Source organism: Lycorma delicatula, chromosome 8, assembly GCF_047948215.1.
Source record: "Lycorma delicatula isolate Av1 chromosome 8, ASM4794821v1, whole genome shotgun sequence".
Classification (NCBI taxonomy): domain Eukaryota; kingdom Metazoa; phylum Arthropoda; class Insecta; order Hemiptera; family Fulgoridae; genus Lycorma; species Lycorma delicatula.
Genome location: NC_134462.1, coordinates 73041784 through 73064838, shown reverse-complemented (window position 1 = coordinate 73064838; position 23055 = coordinate 73041784). Strand labels below are relative to the sequence as shown.

The window sequence follows — 23055 nt, the reverse complement described above, 5'->3', positions numbered from 1 at the left end:
TTATTTAAAAAAATATGATTCCATGGGTTCACCAATGCATGGGCATCTTACCTATTCGGTGTACATAATTTTTTCAGTTAAGATCAAATAATCTTTTTACAAAAACAGATAAGATGAATTTTTTTAAACAAAAATTTTATATATTAAGAACACATCTTCCTATCTTTGTAGCTTTTTTGAAGTGTCCTCATGAAGCCAACCTGGATTTATGTTGAACTGTGTGCCTTTTAGTTTTTTCTATCTTTTTTTATGATTTCATTTAATAGAAATAGAAAAAAAACGTTTTTTTTGAAAAAATAACAAAAAGTTTATTATTGACTCAAATAAAAATCAAGAAAATTTGCATAGATTATTTTTGTCAGGTTTTGTAATTTGAAACACCATTCTTTAACGTAGGAGGTCCCAGTTGACAAAAAACCAATCAAAGTCCTTTGTGTATAAGTAATAAACTGCTTAAATACTGCAAGCTTGTATAAATGAACTACAATCAGTTAATAAGAAGTTACAGAAACCTTAATATTTTTATAGAAATATTATAATAATATAATGGAATCAAGCCAATCAGGAATATATGTCTATTGTTAATCTCTCCATTTTCTCCAAAATGTGTAAATATTCATTGTTAATTAGGCAATAAAAATTTAACAATTATTTTATTAAATATTTCAGATTAATTAAATATTCCATATGAGTATAGGATTATTTGCTTGTTACTGTTATCCAATTTTCTTGATTATCTGAATAATACTTAATATAAAAATTTCAGGGAATACAGAAATAACATTTCATTAAACTAAATTGATTTCATGACAAAATATTAGTTATGAATCCAGAATTAGTCATGTTTTTTTTTTTAAAAAAGAGAAAAATCTTTCATTATAAATTAGCAAAAAAAGCTAACTTCCTGAAAAAAAAATTCTAGGCTTAATAAGTATTAAAATTAATAAATTGCCTTTTCATAGGAAAAGAAACAATTTTTTCTTATTTTTCATCCTGAATGCTAATATTGTTCCATAACTATAAAGTTTTTTTTGTTTTAAAAAAAATTGAATATTAGTGGAAAGTGATTTTTCTTATTTTTTAAAAGTAATCTTTTAAATGATAATTGAAATAAAAATTTAGTGGCTAAAAGCCAAAAGAAGAATTTTTATCTATAGTAATGAATATGTTAAGATATTACTATGGGCTTGGTTATTTAATAAGTAACTTCTTTCTAAGCTTTCCTTATGTCAAGTAATAACTAAACTCCTTATTTTCTTAGGCAAGTAGCATTAATGAGAAAGAATTCAGTCATTGTCCTTGGAGGATAATGAATAATACTAGGTTCAGGGCAACAGATTATCTTATATCCCCTTAAGATATTGATGCATTTTTATCCAGAATGGTAACAACTACATGAAGATTAATTATTTAGCATTGATCCGATGGAATATATGCAGAAAAACTTAAAATTTCCTCAAGAAATTAAAAAGTCACCTGAGAACAAATCTAAACTTCCCAAAGAAATTCTCTTGTCTAACCCGGGAATTTTATACCTTACATTTCTCCGTTGAATGTTTGCTGCATTGTTAAAGTAACTAAATAATGAAATCTTAGTAAAGGCAGGTTATTATGCTTTAATTTTTTCTTAAACATAATCTCTCCAATACAAACACATGGTTGGTTTTTTGTTGTATGTGCTCATATTTACGCGCAGCCGTTTTTGAGCGTTACCATCTAGCGGGAAAAATTGAACTAACAACTGTATAAGAAATTGTATTGTGTATTATAAACAGTACGTTGTTTACATTAACATTTATTTTTTATACTTATTTTTTTTACATTTTGTTAAAAAAAAACTATTGTAGACAAGTTTTTTTTTAATTTCTTATAAAAACAAATAAGTATAGAAGCACCATGTTCTTGATAAGAACGATGTATACTCGTATGTAGTATGTAAATGTATTAATCCTTTTACTTCATTATATTTGTCACCATGACAAAAGAAATATAAGTAAAATTGACAATTTTTTTTCTTTAATGAATATCTGTAAAATACTTAATATTCTCACAAACATAAGGATAGGAACGCGTCGAGGGTCTAGACTGGCTAGACGGACGGGCGAGCGAAGCGAGCTGTGACCGGCTAGTTATCTATAAATTAATATTTAAGAGGAATACACTGAATGAAAAGATGCAAATTGATTTGTTTCACGGTTAATGATATTTTTAATAAGATGGGTCTACTAAGAATGTCTACGGGGGCACGTTCGTCTAAAACACCCTAAAAGAGAGCTTTTTCAGAAATTTATTTCATTAACTATAATGGAAATAAAAAGCAATATGTGTGTTAATCATGTGCATACATATAATACTGCACTGCTATAAAGTTCTACTGTAAGCAGAATTAATTTATTTATCACCTAGGTAACAATCACAATTTTAAGAAAAAGAAAATAAAAATAAATTTCTCACTCCATTTCTCACTCAATTTCTCCTTTTCTCTTTCTGCCTCTTTCTTTTTCTGTCTCTTTTCACTTACTAAACGGGAATTTCGGGATATGCTCCTATTAATATCATAAAAAAATTAATAAAGTAGTGTGGTAGACAAAATTTAGTAGATAAAATATCAAAGGATTTGTTCTTTTAGATAACCGACTGTTTGGTAAAAACCGCAACTAAATCAGTTCAAGTGTTCTGAAGTTATTAACGGCAGTCAAATGAATAACAAACAACTGCGAACTCTATTATGTTCTAATAAGCGTAACATTTTAAAAGAATAATAGTATTAATAATAGACCAACATCCTTTGAAATTGTTGTATAAAATTTTGTTTAAAAAACATATGAACGTATATATATATATATATTTTTTTTTTTTAACGATAAATTGATTTGCGTGTGGGCCGTACGCTGTCCAAGACTTAGTGCATAAGTTTTGTTTTTTTGCTGGTAAATATTTACTTATTTATTTAAGTTGTATTCTTACTGAAAAATAGCGGATGACAGATATGTGAAACGAAAATAGAACATAGTTTACAATTTACCGTGAAATTTTGGCATTAAGAATATTTAAAAACCAAGTAGACGCTTTTCTTGTAGATTTAGTTTTAACTTTATAATATTGGTAACCAAACTAGTTAGGATTTTGTAGATTTATATTTATAAATTATTTACAAAATTAATATTAAATACTTGTTATATCTCAGCTGATTTTTCTCTGCGTGTAAATTTTTATTTTTATATTTTAACTCCCATTAATCTTCTATACTTATTATTTAAAATTTTGTCTGAGGGATAATTATTTAAATAAATCTTATTGCTCAATTTACTGACTGCCAAGGAATAGAGGAAATTAGAATTCAGTCAGACATTTTAATCCTTATTTTCATCTTTCGGGAGGTTTGAATTACTTTTAAAAGAATTTCTTGATGCAACCAGGTCTAATCCGCCTAGAAATTTTAATTTCATAGAACTATTGGAGGTATTATCACGCTGGATTGAACAATTCAATTATTTCACGTATTATTTTTTTATTTCGTTTTGATAGTTTATAGATCGTATTAAAAAACAACTTTTACTTAACATTTTGTTTCCTTTTCTGCCAGAACTCTTTTATTCTTTGACTAACTTCGTCATTCTTCCTTTTTGAGAGAAGTTTCTTAAACTTTTTCTTTTTGGTTTTCCGGAAACTCTTGAATTTTTTAAAGTTTTATACTTGAAAGTATTTCGGTCTAATATCTCTTCTTCTTTAATATTTAATTCCTTTATATAATTTTTGAGCTCCAGAAACCGGTTAAATTAAAGATAAGACTACTTCATTAAAGATATATATATATATATATATATTTTAATTTCACGTCTACTTCTTTGTTTTTAATTTTTAAACTGTAATGACTTCTTCCGTTATAATCTATGTGTAGGGCATTGTTATCTCTCTATAGCAGTAATTCTCAACCTTTTTAGCTCCACGACTTCTAAAACTTAAAAAAATAAATAAATAAATACTTATCGACCCGCCAATCACAACACAATGAAACCTTTCTTTCTTTTTCTTATTTAACCTCCGGGAATTACCGTTCAAGTATTACTTCAGAGGATGAATGAGAATGATATGTATGAATATAAATGAAGTATAGTCTTAAACAGTCTCAGTTCGACCATACCTGAATTGAAACCCAACCATCACGGAACACCGGTATCCACTATCTAGTATTCAAATCCGTATAAAAGTAACTGTCTTTACTAGGACTTGAACTCTGCAACTGTCGACTTCTAAATCAGTTGATTTGGGGAGAGGCGTTCACCACTAGACCAACCCGGTGGGTTAACCCAATGAAACCTAGTTAAAATTATTTAGCTGCGCTGATATCGGCGGGTATGAACATGCATGTATGAAGTGTACAAACATGAACAATTTTCAGATTTCAACTTGATATGTACATACTCGAGGTGATTTGGTCTGCTTGCACAATATTCGCAAGCGTGAGAGCGTCATGTTCGAACGTGCATATGATACGTTTGAACACGACCTGCTCTCAGCAGTATAAAAGAGGCGTAAGGGATAGCAGAACCTCAGTTTATTTTCGAATACAAGGCGTGCGTCTGGTGTCTTTATTTAAGTTTTTAAAAGCATAGTTTCGTTGAAAATAATAATTGAGGTTTCGGTTTTTTAGTATGTGGTCAAACAGTAAATGTTTTTATTTTCAATTAATTCTTATGAAAAATGGATAAATTTGTGAAAAAACGAAGTGAGAAATTTACATTCAGTGAATCGATTGGTAAAATACCAAGATTGTACAATGAAAGTTATTTAAATTATGGTTTTACATCATTGGATGGAAAGCTATAGTGTGCTGTTTGCTTTCAAGGCCTCTTTGATGAAAACATGAAGCCATCACAATTAATTCGACACTTTGAAACTAAATATCTGGATTATAAAAGTAAACCTTTGGAATTTTTAGGAAGAAAATTACATACTTCGAGAAATCAACAAACTTCTGTTTATAAATCAAATCGTACTGCTAAAAGTACACTTGAAGCATATTATCTTGTAGCATTAAGGGTAGCTAAGATGCCAAAATTCCATACAGTCGTAGAAAACCTCATATTGTTTGCTGCAGTTGACATGGTTAGTGTTTAATAGGCATGGAAGAAGCAAAAAATTGAAAGAAATTCCGCTTTCTAACGACACAGTATGAAGGCAAAACAATGACATGGCTGCCGATGTTCGCGATCAGATAATTCAGCAGGTGAGTTCAAGTTTTTACTTTTCAGTCTGACGAATCAACAGATGTGGCAAACATTTCTCATTTCTTATGCTTTGTGAGATATGAGTTTGATAGGGATAGATAAATTACAGAAAAATACTGGTTATGCCACAGGACAATGACTTTTTGATGATTTTTATGAAACTACTAAAACCTATAACATAGATCGGACAAAATATATTCTAGTATGTAGTGATGGTACAAAGGAGATAACAGGAAATAACAGCGGATTTCTAAACAAAATTAAACGATCTTTTAAACCAAGGGTGGAATGGACGGATTGCTTTCTTTACAGGCATTCTCTTGCCACCAAAAATATGCCGGAAAATTTCTAACAAATTGTTTGTAAAGCTGTAAAAATGGTTAATTTTATTAAAATTCGAAATTACAGAATAGACTATTTGCCAAATTATGCGACAAAATGGGCGAAAAGGAAAAAATTCTTCTTTTCCACACAGAAGTCAGATAGTTATCGCGGGGGAAAGTTTTAACCCGGTTATTTGAATTGTGAGATGAATTAATATTTTTTTAGGATAAATAAATGTCATTCTCAATATTTTTACAGATTATGAGTAGATATTGCTGTTGGCTTACTTAGCTGATGTATTTTTGCATTTAAACGATTTGAATGTGAGTTTACAAGGACGTGATAAAAAACTTTATTAATGACAGACAAAATTCATGTTTTCATTAAAATACTTGATATCTGGATTAGTCACCTTCAAAGCAAATAATCTGATATGTTTCCACTCGCTTCCGATTATATTGAGAAAAATTTGGACTAAGAAGACACTATTATTCACCACATTCTGGATAGCATTAAGATGCATTTGTGTGGGCTAAAAATCCAGTTGGCAGAGTATTTTCCGGAAGATAAAAATGATTTCTCAAAGAGAAGGATACCAAATCCATTTAGTGGAAACGTTGCTAAGTTACCGGTTAAAATTCACGACCAGTTCATCAAAATGTCTACCGATAAACGTTACAAATACAATTCACTTTTGAAGATTAGTTATGTTTTGGCTTGCTTGTCCAAGTGAATATGAAAATTTAATCGCAGAAGCATTGAAATTTAATTCCTTTAGCATGTTTTACCTCTGTAAAAAGGGTTTTCACCTATGGTTACGTTAAAAATTAAATATAGGAATCGTCTTTTATCATTTGAAAACAATTTGCTTTTATTTGTTTTCAACAGATCTACGTAAGAAAAAACTTTTAAATGAAAATCAAACGCAACCATCTAATCGGTTTATTTTCTTTACATGTGTACTTATAAACTTGTCCTAGGAATCGAATATCAAGAAAATCTCGAAATTCTAGGTCTTGCTGGAATCTCTCCGCGTATTATTGGTATTAATGGTGTCGATCTTGGTTACCATCGTCTAACTGAGAAATTAGACAATTTTGAAGCATGTGCAAATAAACACTACCATTTACGGTTACCTCCTGGAAGAAGAACGGTCCATACAATTTTGTTCGCTTAGGGCACAAAAAACATTGACCTTATGGCTATGAGGAATGTATTGTAAAGTTTCACGAGAGCTTTCTTTACCCCACATTCGGCAGTTATGGGTGATCACCTTGACATTGATGTGAAACGTTGACTCATCACTATAAATTATCTTGTCTATAAGTGTATCGTTGTCTGCAATTCTATCCTTCATTTCCGCATAAAATTGCAGCCGAGCAACTTTGTTGTCATCTGTAATGTGTTGAACCACGGTTAGTTTGTATGGCTTCAAGTGAAATCGTTTACCGGACTCCGTGGCGCGAGTGGTAGCGTCTCGGTCGTTCATCTGGAGGTTGCGGGTTTGAATCCCGGTCAGGCATGGCATTTTTACACAAGCTAAAAAACGTTCTCATCGCATTTTTAAAACAATACCTAACGGTGGTACCGTTAGGTATTGTTTTCCGTTAGGTAAACAAGAAAAAAAGTGCATTCGTTTACGTACTACGCGCCAAATAGTCGTTGGTGTAATGCCGGTCTCACATAACGCACGATGAGTTGATTTCTTCTTCCTACGTGGAAAGGTTTCTCTTAGTTATTCCACAGCTGGTTCAGGGACAAATGGGCGTCATAGTGATTTTATACATTTAACAGAACAACCTGTCTCAACAAAGGTTTGGTGCCAAGAGTAAACTGTACGCCTACTAGGAGGTTCCCTCCGTACTCTACGAAAATTACGTTGAAATTCAGTTGCTGACTACTGAAAACCGTGAAACAAACGCACAGCGAGCACGTTCCGCACCACTAAATTTATACATTTTTTAAAATTCTGGTGATAACGGATGTGTTATGCTATGAAATGAGACCTCAACCGAATCTGTAATATCCAGTTAATCTGACTGGATTTTTATATGCTTTTAAATTTGTGACATCCTTTTTGAATCACCCGGTATATTTACATACAAATAAATTAATATTGACTTAATAAAATAGTAATTATTTTTAATTACCTCCTTCAAGCCTTACACAAGATGAACCTATATTGATGAGATTTGAAAAAGAATTCTTGTTGTAGTTTCATTGTAAGTTTTATTCAGATAGTTTAACTAGAAAATTATTTAAACGAAAAATCTTACCGAGTACATAAATGAATTAAATTATTTTTTATGTACACAAAATAAAAATTTATTGATTTACTGTAGCGCAATGATAAATGTAATTCTGATATTCAAAATAAATTCCCGCGAATATTCCAGAAAATTAATTGGAAAACTTAAGATATAATAAATAGCCTGGCATTCCAGTTAGCCTTAGTTCTCCACATGGTAGCAGTCTCTTCTAAGTTTTTCTTTTTTCCTTTTTTTTCGAGTTTTATTAAAAGGCAAATTTTTTTCTTGTGTTTCTAATAAATTTTTTTACGAATAAATTTTTTTCTTACGTGTATCAGTTCTTTTCAACTATTCAATTTTTAAATAAAATAATAGTAATAAATGTTATAGTTATTATTACAACAAAAATAATAATAATAATAATAATAATAATTATAAAACTAAATAACATAGAATAAATTTTAAATAAAAAAAGTACTAACGACGATTTTAAGAAAAAGATTGCATTAAAAAAAATTAAATAATACTTTTTTAATCATTTAATTATCAACTCTTGAAGCTGTGCCAAATTAATGGTTAGTAAATTGGTAGTAATTATTTTTAATTTTTATGTGTTTTTAAATTTGGCGCTGACTTCTAAAAGTCGAAATTTATAGTAGGATCGAAAAGTATTATTTTGTTTATTTGTTGCAGCTCTTTCTTAAAGTTAGTTTTATTTTTACTTTCCCGGCGAATATAACTAGAATAGTTATATTAAAGAGGAAAGAATGGTGATCATGTCAGAAATGGAGAATCTAGTTTTATTGCAAATCTTTACGTTTTAGGGTCCAACTAGTTCATCTTGATCCAAAAAAGTTTATGTATTGTTTATGAATGTACATGTGTACGTATGTGTGTCTCACTACTTTTGGCCTTATATCTCAGAATTGACTGAACAGATTTTCTTCAAATTTGATTCAAATATTTCTATATATGGAACAATGATATTTTAATTTTTTTCAAAATTTGTGAAGGGGTGGGGGATGTTGTGAAAAAACAAATTTTGATTTCCCTCAGAGGTGTTTTAGTGAAAAATTTAATAAAACAAATTTATTATCTATAATGCATATACAAATAATTTAAATATTTTTTTCAAAAACTCCAACTCCACCTCTTAAAATTTCAACTTAATTTTTTGTCCTATTTCCCTATCTCCCTATTTATATATATTTATAAAAGTTTCTGAAAGTTTGAATTCGTATATAGTATAGTGTCATGAAATGTCTTCTTTCTTTTTCCTTTTTATCCTCCGGGAATTACCGTTCAGGTATTACTTCAGAGGATGATATGTATGAGTGTAAATGAAGTTTAATCTTGTACCAAATGAAGTGTAGTTTAACCATTCCTGAGCCTCTAATGATTCCTATAACCCAACCACTAAAAAACACCGGTATCCACGATCTAGTATTCAAATCCATATAAAAGTAACTAGTAACTAGCCTTTACTAGGACTTGAACGTTGGAAGTCTCGACTTCCAAATCAGCTGATTTGAGAAGACGCGATCACCACTAGACCAACCCGGTGGGTTTTCAAGAAATGTCTACAATTTTTTTTTTAATTATAGGCCGCGGACCTAAAACGCAGAAAAGATTTTTGTTGAACTTTTTCTTACTTAGCCTTCATTGAAGAGGGTTATTTTCGTTTTTTTGTCTTTAACTCTTTTAATTTTTATTACTAATAGCCGGTAAAGTCATGTAATATTTTGACAGTTTTTTTATTATTTGTTTTTTTTTTATTTATTACAGTTTTATTCATAAATATTCTTGCGACACGTAAGATTAAGCTAATGAAGACATTAAGTATAAATAATATTATAATTTGTGTAAAATAAAATAAATAAAAATATGACTTGTACATTTTTATTATTATAAACCACTAACACATGACTTGGTAATATTATAACAGTTCAAAATTAAATTTTCATGTGTTAAATTCAAAAGTTTCATGTGCAAACAGGATAGATTTCGTAATTACATTTGTAATAATTTATTATTATTGGCTTTATAATACAATAGAAGGACCTTGGTTTAATGAAGATAACCTTTAGTTTATTTCTTATTTGCCAAAATAAATATTTCTAGTTTTTTTTTTTATTTATTACTGTTTTTATTAAATAAACTGAGCAGTTTTCTACAATTTAAAATAGACTTTTTTATTTAAGAATTTAAAAGGATTTATTACTGACATTTTTTTTTTAAGATTTAGGTTAATTTTTTTTTAACTTTTTGAGTTTACAAATTATTATTAACCCTTACTGTGCAATTGTAATATTAGATTGTTTTTCAACAGAAATTATTAGATTAATTTTTACTTTACACTATCTATCCCATTTTTCTTTTTGTCAATAACATATATCATAAATAAATAGTAACTGTATCTCAGTGAGCATGGCATAATGACTTAGAACAGTGTATTCAGTTCATAGAATATTATAAACGGGAAATTTCACTCATTTCTTTCCTTAATAAGTCTGGCATGAAATGCTTTTTATTATATGTGAGAATGACTACACCATTTAGTCTGTTGTAACTTTATGTGTATAATATTCGTTATAAAAAATCATTAGCTGTAGCGTTTAACAAATAACTTTAGATCAATTTCTTTTTAAAGTGTATCAGTAGTGTATAAAGGTTAATTTTAAGAATGAGAGTATTATTTTACTATTATTAAATATAATAGACAAAAAAAATTTATCTATCATCCTTTTATAACAAATGTAGTATAAATATGTGGTAAGGCCGGCCATATACGTAAAGATTGTAAGCAGGAGCCTCGATGTGTATCCTGCAAGTTGTACGGTCATGCGCCCGGAGGTCGAGGATGCAAGGCGGGGTTTCACAGTAACGTCATAGTGTCTGAGGCACAGCTCCTCCCGGGAAGGGTGGGAGGCTTCGGTCTTCCACCTTCAATATCGGGTGGGGACTCCTTTGAGATGCCATTGGGGGGAATGTAAAACCGTAGTCCCGGTGGAGGATCCCTTTGGGAGTTCCCTACTAGTGGCGAGGCGTCAAGAACAGAGTCCCGGTGGGGATTTCCCTTTTGGGAACTACTCATTTGAGGCATGGCATACAAAACGACCGAGTCCCGGCTGCCTAGGCGGGGCCTTGCCTCCTTCCGAGGTAGTTTGAGGCGAAGGTACCCCCGTGGGTTGAGTTTATGCTTAATTGTGTGTCCAGCTCCGGGGGGCGGGAAAATTACAGATGTATTAAAAAAAGAAGAATTTAAATAAATATTAATCCAAGTTTTTTTTTTTTTTGGTCGTGTAACCAGTTTGATTAATTTGTCGGTACTCTTAATCTTTTCTCAACTGTTCTTTAACTTTAGAGCTCAAAATGGATTACAAAAGAATTATAATAATACAATATAAAGTCGAAGCAAGATGGCTAATTCAATTATTACACAAAAATCAGTAATTAATGCTGATGAATTTGTATTAAAGTATAAATAATAATAATAATAATAATAATAATAATAAAATAAAAAACTGACAAATTATTGCATGACTTTCCCGGCTAAGCTGGTTAAGTCATACAATACCTTGCACAGTTTAAGGTAGATTACATAAGAAAACTACCTATTGTAATAGGTACCATGATTCAACATCCGAAAAGTTTTGACATATCTTCGCGTTTCACATCCCCCAGACTTCAAAACCACCATCAGTTCAAAAGTTTATACATATATTTCACTTTCTTGTGGATACGATAACTGTCGTAATTTTGCGCCAATCACTTTCAAATTCATACATAAAATATAACTTCGCAAAATCTCGGTCGAGTTCATTAATGGGAAAAATCGGACCATGGGGATAGAAATAGGGAGGCTTTTTCGAAAAAAAAAAACAAAATATCGTTACAACTTTCTTATTAAGTAAATTATCAAATTCGTTTAAAGTTCCTACTATTCTTTGGACAAGGACTTATATACGTAAAGTTTTTTGATATCGCTAACCGTTGGCCCAGGCGATGGAAAAAATGGAGTTTCGAAGACAAAAAAGAAATCATTTCTCCCTTAATAGGCACAGTATCGAATCGGTTTAAAGTGGTCGTTAGTCCTCTAAACATTACCTAAAACATTTTTCTGAAAGAAGTTTTAGCAAGGAATGACCAAAATGTTGCTGGAATTTTAAGATGGGACTTATCGTATGCTAAACATGTGAAACTTTTTTCGCATGCAACCATTGTCGTATTGAGTTAATTTAAAGTTTTTCTTAACTTTAATGTGGATATCTTTTTTATCCCTTGCTTAGCACCGATGAAATCTAACTCCGCCTTCCGGCGTACCGAAAGGGATTTTTTCATTGCAAAACCTTTCCTTGTCTTTGTCAGAAAATCATTAAAAGTTTATTTTTATTTTTCTAATAAAGTTTAAATATAAGTAACAAAAAATGTTTCGAATTTTTAAAAATTTTGCGGCCTCCGTATCAATGTGGCTATTTTATTTATTGATTATAATGATTACCAAAGTAAAATTTATGCATAAATTTTCCAAATTTTAAATAAAAATTGTTTGATTTTGGGGGATTTCTTACTCTGTGTTAACAATTCATTAAAACGTTTTTGTAGGGAAATGAGACTTATAAAAAAAAATGTTTAAAATTATTGATGTGTAAAATAGTTTTTAAAATACTTCTTATTTTGGGTCCAGGATATATTATAGGCACAAAAACTACTTTAATCCCCCTTAAAGTGACTAAAAATAATACATTTTTTTTTTAATAATAAAAATTGAAAGAGTTAGAGTCAAAAAAGGCGGAATATTTTATTTCTTACAGGTGAGGTATAAATTAAAAAAAATAATGTATATATAAAAAGAGGTTAAGCTCAAATAAAAACTTTCTCTAAATCTTACGCATACTCCAATAAAGGCTAAAACAAGAAAGTAAAATTTTTCAATAAACTTTTTTGTTTTTATGGTGCGAGGTTTATAATTTTGGAAAATTTCGGACGTTTTGATAGGTTTATATATGATGTATAAAATACCAATTTTTTTTTTCTTTAAAATATTTAAACCGAAAGCAAATCGAGAAAAAACATAAGACATATATTTCAATTTTAAGATGTGGGAGTTGATTTTTTTTTTTTTAAATTATATTTATGTATGCAATGTAGATAACAAATATGCTGAACTTTTTTCTAAAGTGCTTCTTAAAAAAGTCGAAATTAATGTTTTGCCATATCTCCCACCTCCTGAATGAATTATGAAGAAAAAAAACTAATATGATCAATGCCCCATATATGGAAATATTTGAGCTATATTTGAAGAAAATCGGTTTTTTAAATCACGAGATATAAGACCAAAAGCAATGTGACACACATACAGTACATATGTTTTTTGGTCTAGATGAACTAGTTGGGCCCCAAAACGTAAAGATTTGCAAGAAACCCTATACCCAATTTTTGACATAATCACCACCATATATTCTCCTTTAATATATCTATTCTAGCTATATTCGGCGGGAAAGTAATAATAATAATTTCATACAATTAATATTTACGAAATATTAAACAAAAACTAGTATACCTGTATACTAGTAGTTTTTATTACTTAGTCCTACAGGATTTTTCGTATTTTTGTTATAAAGTATTATTTGCTAATTATTTGCTATTTCTTTATTATATATATATTTCTTACATTTTATTGTTATTATCATATTTATTTTTTTACTATAATTAGTATCTACTTTTTTTTATTATTATAACGACGCAGCAATTTTACAATCTGTACAGCAAGATAATTGAATAATAAGTAAATAAGGTCTATATTTGAAGTAAAATTAAGTAGTTACAGATCCAGCGACTGGTGACTTAACGATAACAACGTAACGAAAGAAAAGAAAAATAGAAGAGCACTCCGTACAACCAGACCATAGAGTCACCTAATTGAAACGATAAGGCAAACCAAGAATATTGTTCCTTAGCAATCTTGAAAAATCTCTGAGCGTGTTCTCCAATAAATTGACCGCCAAATAATTCGGGTGTGATGTAAACGATTTTGATACCGTAGGCTGACCAGAGAGATTTCCTGCCGAATGGTTCGCAACTTATATCATTATATATGAGGCTGTTGCTTATGTACTAGGGTATGTTTATCATTTTTCGCATTGTTTTTGTCTGGTAGGGTTCAAGTATATTAATCCTCAATAAATCTAAATCAATTCTTACTCACCCTCTGAAATAATACCTTACGATGGTTCCGAGGGTTAAAAATAAAAATAAAAAAAAAGGTTTAGGAATATCTGTGGGACAATTCACAGAGTGTTGAAACATAGAACAATCAGAGATACTAGGTTAAAGTTTTATAAAATGATAGCGATACCAGTGATGCTGTTCGGGTGTGAGACATAGTCCCTTTCAAAGAGACCAAGTAACAGTAGCTAAAATGAAGTTTCTAAGAAAAGTCAAGGGATGCACATTGAATGACAGAATAAGAAGTGAAAATAAAAGAAACGAGCTTGTTATATTTAGTCTCGAAGACAAAATGAAGGCATACATGAGGAACTGGTACAGTCATCTAGAACGGATGGAAGATAAACGTTTGCCCCGCTTAGCCCGTGATTACAAACTGTCGCCAAATGGCTTCGACGGCACGTGGCACTTACTAAACTTACGGTGGCCCTGAAAAGGGCCGTTTCTGTCGTCTATTGGCTTCGACAGTTCGTTATAATTGCTAATTATTATGGTGACCCTGAGAAGCGCTGTTGTCGTCGAATGGTTCCGACGGTTCCTATTTGATAACCTTGTGGTGGCCCTGAAAAGGACCGTTTTTTGCGTTAACTCTGAGAAGAGCTGTTGGGTCCGCAAGCTGGTCTCCGGCGAAGTCGGGGAGTTGCGGCTCGTTAATTGAAGTCCGACCGGGGTTTCCCTCATCGGCAGTTGGGTCACCACTACAGCGTGGCAGTGGTGGCCCCCAGAGCCCCACAGTGTCGGGTCTGCTTCGGTCGTCCTTCGCCGGCGGTGCCGAGGCGGCTCTCCCTCAGCGATCCCACGCTGGGCCGGCTCCTGCTGCTGATTCTGCCGGCCAGGGCGTTGAAGCCCGGCGAGATGTAGCTGGAGCGGGAAGGTAACATCCGCGTCCAGCGGCTCCCTCGGCGGGCCGGCCAGGGAACTTCTTCTGTCTTCTTCCGTCTTCTTCTTGGTCTTTTCCAGGTGGTGGTCGACGATGAATTGAATTCACTCTCGTGATGCACGTTCTTTTATTGGATCCTGAGAGTGGTGGGGCTGCAGCGCCGCTATGGTGGGAGAACTGCGCGGTCATTTGGGCGGCGTTAGTGATGCTGTACAGCGCGTCCGTATACTGTGCGCTGGTTTGCATCTAAGTTGCTATACCGTGTTCGGCCTCCGATATTAAATTAGGCATATATGTGGTTACAAAACAGAGGAGGCCGCATAGAAGAGAAGATGGTTTCCCGTACAGGCAGATCTATCTAACCCATGAAGTGAAGAAGAAGAAGAAGCACTAACTATTTGTTAATTTTTATTTCACCATTATGCATCTTCAGAATTAGTTCTGATATTATACAACGAAATTATCTTACATAAAAGTGATTGTTAATAGTTAGATTTACGTTAAAATTTACTGATTAAAAATACGATTTTAATGTTTTCTACAAGATGAATATTTCTTAAAAAGGATTCCCAGAAGTACCTTCTTTCCTTAAAAAAAAAAAAAAATACTTTTATTTTTATTAACAAGCTAAACTTTATTTGTAATTGATAATAATGTAAAATTATTGGAATTCAAAGAGCACCATGTTTACCTGAGGGGGAGGTGGAAATTCTTCTTCGGTTGATGCATCAGCTTTGGCGGGTGCTTTTTCTTCTGCTCCTGCTGGTTTAGCAGCAGTAGCTTCTGCAGGAGGTTCTTCAGGGGTTTCTTCAAATTCCCATGAAGCGTCAGGATCTGCCATAGTTTACTGGAAAACAAAATCAATATTTTTAAAATTCAGTATTTTTTTATTAAGATTTTATTTTTATATTTTTAATTATTTGAATTACTATAAATCTTGTATAAATTAAAGTTAATTTTGGTTACATTTTTGGATATGGTATGTAATAGTTAAGTTGAATACGGTATAATAGTTATGTAAATTATACAACTTGATGCATGTTCAATTTTTCAGTCAAAATGTCATGGAACGATCCAATCGAGATTCTAACGTCTTCTGCAAGTTCTCTGACAGTCAATCGGCGATTTGCACACCCCAGATCGTTGATTTTCGGAATGCGGTTGATTTTCATCAGTTGGAAGTCGAAGGCCTTCCTGGTCGAGGGTCATCTTCAACTCACTGACAACTACTTTTAAATCGTGAAAACCATTCGTAATTGCGTGTGACGTAGAGCATCATCTCCGTATGCCTGTTTCAAATGTAGAAACGTTTCTATGAAAGTTTTACTCAGTTACACGTAAAAGTTTGCGTTGTATCGTTGATCCCAAAAATCGCTACTAACACTTAAACACGTTGCACTCAAATAACAATAACACGAAATCTAAATGAGATATTAACAATCCAAGAACATGTGGTTACACAGGAGATTATGCGAAACATAATGCCTCCTACCGCACGTCACTAAATATCTCCGTTGGCGCGTAAGGAAAGATTTTCGGTTATTATGTGAACAGAACAATCAGTTTAACTAGTCATGCATCAAAAATCTTAACTAGAATTCTATACAGAAGAATTGAGAGGAGAGTGGAAGAAGTGTTAGGAGAAGACAAATTTGGTTTCAGGAAAAATATAGGGACAAGGGAAGCAATTTTAGGTCTCAGATTAATAGTAGAAGGAAGATTAAAGAAAAACAAACCAACATACTTGGCGTTTATAGACCTAGAAAAGGCATTCGATAACGTAGACTGGAATAAAATTTTCACCATTTTAAAAAAATTAGGGTTCAAATGCAGAAGTAGAAGAACAATTGGTAACATGTACAGGAACCAAACTGCAACAGTAATAATTGAAGAACATAAGAAAGGTGCCGTAATAAGAAAGGGAGTCCAACAAGGATGTTCCCTACCCCCATTACTTTTTAATCTTTACATGGAACTAGCAGTTAATGATGTTAAAGAACAATTTAGATTCGGAGTAACAGTACAAGGTGAAAAGATAAAGATGCTACGATTTGCTGATGATATAGTAATTCTAGCCGAGAGTAAAAAGGATTCAGAAGAAATAATGAACGGCATAGATGAAGTCCTACGCAAGAACTATCGCATGAAAATAAACAAGAACAAAACAAAAGTAATGAAATGTAGTAGAAATAACAAAGATGGACTACTGAATGTGAAAATAGGAGGAGAAAAGATTATGGAGGTAGAAGAATTTTGTTATTTGGGAAGTAGAATTACTAAAGATGGACGAAGCAGGAGCGATATAAAATGCCGAATAGCACAAGCGAAACGAGCCTTCAGTAAGAAATATAATTTGTTTACATCATAAATTAATTTAAATGTCAGGAAAAGATTTTTGAAAGTATATGTTTGGAGAGTCGCTTTATATGGAAGTGAAACTTGGACAATCGGAGTGAGAAGAAAAGATTAGAAGCTTTTGAAATGTGGTGCTATTGGAGAATGTTAAAAATCAGATGGGTGGATAAAGTGACAAATGAAGAGGTATTGCGGCAAATAGATGAAGAAAGAAGCATTTGGAAAAATATAGTTAAAAGAAGAGACAGACTTATAGGCCACATACTAAGGCATCCTGGAATAGTCGCTTTAATATTGGAAGGACAGGTAGAAGGAAATAATTGTGTAGGCAGGCCACGTTTGGAATATGTAAAACAAATTGTTAGGGATGTAGGATGTAGAGGGTATACTGAAATGAAACGCCTAGCACTAGATAGGGAATCTTGGAGAGCTGCATCAAACCAGTCAATTGACTGAAGACAAAAAAAAAATGTGAACAGACCTCGTATATAAAAATATTTTTTTTACATTCCTTCTGTTATTTTTCTCCATAATTATTACTGTTGGAAGATAAATTCAATCTAGGTTCATTATATTTTTTTTAATGAAATTTAAATAAAGATCAATTTAAAATATTAAAATTAACCATATCTGTGTTTACTACCTCAGTTATGATATAAAATTTTACATCAATTTAGATTATTTATAATTATATACATATTATTAGATATATTTTGTCAGTCACTAATAAAACGCTCTGTCAGTGACCGGTGATGGTAAATATATCTCGAATAATTTTAATTAGATTTTATACAAAGATGTTTTGATGAACAAAGATTTCTACAAACAGTACAGTACGTGAAGGAAAACACAACTGTGAAAAATTAATTTTATAAACAACAATAAGTTAATAATTTTGCTTTCCCGGTTATAGCAAAATATGCTGGTATACTAGTAATAGCTATAACGGGAAAGTATTTAAATAGGTCAAAAAAAATGTTAAAAAATTTGTCTTTTTAATTTTTGTGTCTTTAGGTGACAAAAAAATTTAACAAAAAAAGTAAATTTAAATAGAATGTAAATAATCTACGAAAAGGTTTTTTTCTTAATGCTCTGAAGTCGAAAAAATCTATTTTTTTTTCAGACGGACTTTTGTGCCTATGTATGTTGATCTGAATTTGGTCCTACAACTCTGAACCCCGTCAACTAACTTTTAACGTTAACTAATTGGTTGACGAGTACTACCTTCGCTGGGAAGAATCTACCAATTTTTTACAAATATTGGAAGAAGGACTGGGGGTGTTTTGGCCGAAGAAAACTTCAAATCTTTACTGGAGTAGTAAGAAAAATGTTCTAATATATCACCAGATTTTTTATTTAATATTTATCCCCCTCCCAAAAAATGACTATTTATTTTTATTTTTTTAGCCATATCTTTCTTTAAAAAAATTAGTTAATGGGACTTTTTTTGGATCTATATTCTCTAGATCAATAGGCCTTCAAACGACTATAGAAAGTTTCTGCCCTTCTTACACTAATGGTCTTTAGTAAAAGAAAAAAATATTTTTATTTTTAAAAAATTCTTTTGATTTAAATCCATCTCGAAAGTTACCCATTGTATATTTCAAAATGTAAAAATCTTAATTTTTTGATAGCTCTTACTCTTTAGTGTTCTAGAAAATTAAAAACTTGTTTTTTTATAATTATCTTTGCATTTGTAATCAATTTTAAAAAAGTTTTTTTTAAATTTATTATCACCACTTAGGGATTATTTCTTTAAAAATTAATTTTACCCGAATGCTTCCCCTTGCGTATTGGAGCCTCCAAAATGGAATCAAAAAACTTCACAATCCTCTCCTTAAGGTCGTCAATAAGATGACACAAGTTTTGTATTCATTATCCTTGATGAAACCCCATGGAAAATATCATATGGAGTTATATCAGGTGATCGAGGTGGGCAAGCGATCGGTCCATCAGGTCCAATCTAGCTATTTTTGAATGTGTTGTTGAAAGTTTCACGCACTAATAAACCCCAATGTCCTCCATCTTGTTGGGATATGATTTCATTATTCAATTCTTCAAGGTGAGGGTAAACAAACCCTTCTAACAAGTTCACATAGATATTTGCGTTAACTACCGTTTCCGTAAAGAAAAAAGGTCCAATCACACGGTCGTAAAGCAGTCCGCACCAAACATTAATTTTTGGGCTATCTCTAATACGGTCAAGTGTAACATGCTGGTTCTCTGATCCCCTTCTTTTCGAACGTTCACTTTTCTAGTCACATGAAATATAGCCTCGTCTGAGAACATAATTTTTTTAAGGTAACAATCATCGTTTTCAATTCTTTCCTCTTTCTAGGAATGTGATCTTGTGATGAAATATGCCGCAATATTTGTAGTTTATAAGAACGCAATTTTTATAGCTTTTTTAAAACAACATGAATGGTAGATCACGGAAGATTTAACTCGCGCTCTGCACTCCGAGTTGACTTCCCAGGGCTACGAGTAAAAGACTGACGAATGATCTCCATTTTTTCATCTGATGTTCAAAGCCTGCCTGCACCCACTTCTTATGTTCAAAAACACCAGTTTCTTTAAATTTATCTTACAATGAACGAATATTTGTTCTACAGGATAGCTCTAAGTTATACAGAGTTCTAAAATTGCGTCGAACTTGTGTGTATGATTTTGTTTCAATAAATCACTCTACGCATTGTGCTTTCATCTGTAGATTCATGGCGATGACGTAAGCGGTTACAAATGCAATCACAGCGCGACCTATTTGCCGAGGGAAACTTTATCAGTTTCCTGTTAAAGCGAGCTCAACTATTCATTAATAGGATATTACAATTTTTTTAATAAGACATTTTGTTTTTTATCATTTTCTTTGTAATATTTTGTGAAGTACGATACATTATTTAAATTAAAAATTATAGATTTTGAAAAATGAAAAAATAAAACAGTAATAAAGCTAGAACTAATTATTGTGTTAATTAGAAACGCTTTCATTATTAAAGAAAAAAATAAGAGATCTTCTCTCATTTAAGATGTCTTATGTGCTTAGAATCTATTTATTGAACCGTAAACCAAAAATATTACAGAAAAACAACTACTTTGCCATAACAAAATTATTCGTTCTTGAGTTTCAATAACTTAAATGTGATGCAACCACTATTATTTTGCGCGATACTACATGATTTGATCTGCGTTCAGACTTATGTATATAGTTCATTTAATTTTGAGACTGCGTAAATCTGTTTTTTCCCTAAATCTGCAAGTTTAAAAAACAAATAATTCACTTATACACGTTGTGCTATTCGTTTTACATTCTGAGTTTGGCAAGTCCATAATTTTCAACACTCAGAAAATTTTTAACAAAATCACTGATAAACATTTTTTTTAATAAATGTTATTGTACTAATTTTTTTATTAAAACAATTTTTAATATTTACAATCTAGTGTGTGTTAAATATGTACAATTGACTAAAAGAAGAGAAAGCCCAACAGCAATAATTCCTCTGTAATCCGTTTATTCTAGCTGTCGCCGTGTAACAGCTGCCGATTGATAATAATGATAAATTAATTTTTGCAGCATATGAAAAAACGCAATGACTGAATTCCGGGACTCGAACTCAGAATCCATTTTGACTAGTTTCGACGTGACGTCTGAACGTATGTACATATGTATCTCGCATAACTCAAAATCGATTAGCCGTATGATGGTGAAATTTTGGATTTAGGACTTTGTAACATCTAGCTGTGCACCTCCCCTTTTGATTGAAACCAAACCCCAATTTTGGGGTTCGGCAAAGCCCAAAATGGGCTTTTTCCCATTTGGGCTTTTTTGGATTGAAACCAAAAAAGCCCAAAATCCAAAAAACCTTGAATTTTGGACTTTTTCTTAACTGAAGTAATAAGCCCTCATTGAGAGCTTTTCAACGATATATTATAAGTGGTACTTATCTTCATTGGTTCCAGATTTATAGCCAAATGAAAGTTTAATTAATGAAATATTTGGATCTTACAAAGGGAAGGCACATTGGTCGAATCCGAATTCATATACTTATATTTTTCTTAAATATTTTTTTAATTTAAATATATTAATTTATTAATAATTATTAACCTCTGATTGTAAAAAGATTTTTACAATAAATAATAATTCAATAACAAAAAAAAAAATAATTAATTATTTCACTAAAAAGTGAAATATTTTTTTTTTTGTATTTTTCATTTTAATTCTAAAAATTTGACAGAGGTTAATAATTATTAATAAATCAATATATTTAAATAAATAAAAAAATAATATATGTATATGAAGTCGGATTCGAAGCGATGTGTGCATGGTTCCGGATCCACACGTTCTCACTTACACCACATAACTAGTTGAGCGACGTGAAACAAAATTAATATATAAAGTAATATAAACTGCTGATACGGACACCACAAAAAAATTTGATGCAATGTGGTGTCTACCACAATGAAATTGTGTATTGTTCACTTTATTAAAGAATTGGAGGATCGCATCTCACTTTCAAATGAAATAAATTTAAATGAAGTGCAGCAGAAAATGGGTATATGCAATTTAATAGGCGTCTAAGGAGGTCATGTGCTGTTTTATTTTTAAATAAAAACATTTTATTCTGAAGACTTGTAGCTTAATTTCATTAAAATATTTAAATTCATTTTATTTATACTTAGTTTTATAAGAAATGTTACATATTAACTGAAAAGATCCAGTCATTTATCTAATTTTGGCTTCATATTTTCCTTATAAAATTTACAATTTTCAAAAATTACCACACTTTCTTTATATTTTCAAGAGATATTTTGTGTTTTACCTAATAATCATTATCAATAGTTTGGAATTGCCTAATACCTAATATTGTAATACGAGTGAATTTCAGGAAATATTATGATTACTAACAAAGTTTGAATGCATGGGCGTATGAAAGAAGGGTCCGGCATATAAACCTCAAAATTTTTGAGGGATAATAATTAAACTGTGTTTCTTACTATTAAAACATTTAATATATCAAATTAAAAATCAGTTTTTGCAATTTATAGTGAATTACTTACATAGATTTTTTTTATTTGAATATTATGTCGTCCAAATGTTTTCCATTACTCCTCACACACTCACTTAACCTCATTCTAAAATTTGACATTGCTCGCTCAGTCATCACTTGTGGAACCGCTTCAATTTCTCGTTGAATGACCTCCTTGAATTCTGCAATTGACTGTGGTCGACTACTGAATACTTTATATTTGAGATACCCCCACAGAAAAAAATCACAAACAGCCAGATCAGGTGAACGCGCTGGCCAAGGAATGTCGCCAAATCGGGAAATCAAACTACTAGGAAAGGTTTCTCGCAGAACATCCATTGCGATTCTCGCCGTATGGGCGGTGGCACCATCCTGTTGAAACGAAATTTCATGTCCTTGAAAGTCATTCAGTTTCGGTTGCAGAAATTCATTCAACATATTTACGTATCGATGAGATGTTACTGTTACTCTGCGATTTAACTCCTCAAAAAAATATGGGCCAATTATGCCAAACTTTGAAACCGCACACCACACTGTAACATATTGACTGTGAAGTGATTTTTCAAGAATTTTCCGTAGATTATGCGAAGCCCAATAACGATAATTTTGTTTATTCACAAATCCTGACAGATGAAAATATACCTCGTCACTTAAAAGAATAATGGCATCCTGGTGGACATTTTCAAGGATGACCTCGCAAGCTGCTTTGAGACGCCCAATCATTTCCATTAAGTTGCTACACTAATATCATCTTACACGGATGG

At 31.5% G+C, this 23055-nt stretch overlaps 1 protein-coding gene across 4 annotated transcripts in view; it reads right to left on the bottom strand.

The window, feature by feature from the left end:
- The window catches only part of LOC142329348 (uncharacterized), a 60102-nt gene that overhangs the window by 20132 nt on the left and 16915 nt on the right, over positions 1-23055 (bottom strand). For all 4 annotated transcript variants that reach the window (XR_012757475.1, XR_012757476.1, XM_075373845.1 and 1 more), the window contains exon 2: positions 15604-15759. Coding sequence is in view for 2 of the 4 variants with exons in the window: in XM_075373845.1 (XP_075229960.1) it covers positions 15604-15753 (150 nt within the window). In the remaining 2 variants the exon portion in view is untranslated. The remainder of the gene's footprint in view (positions 1-15603; positions 15760-23055) is intronic.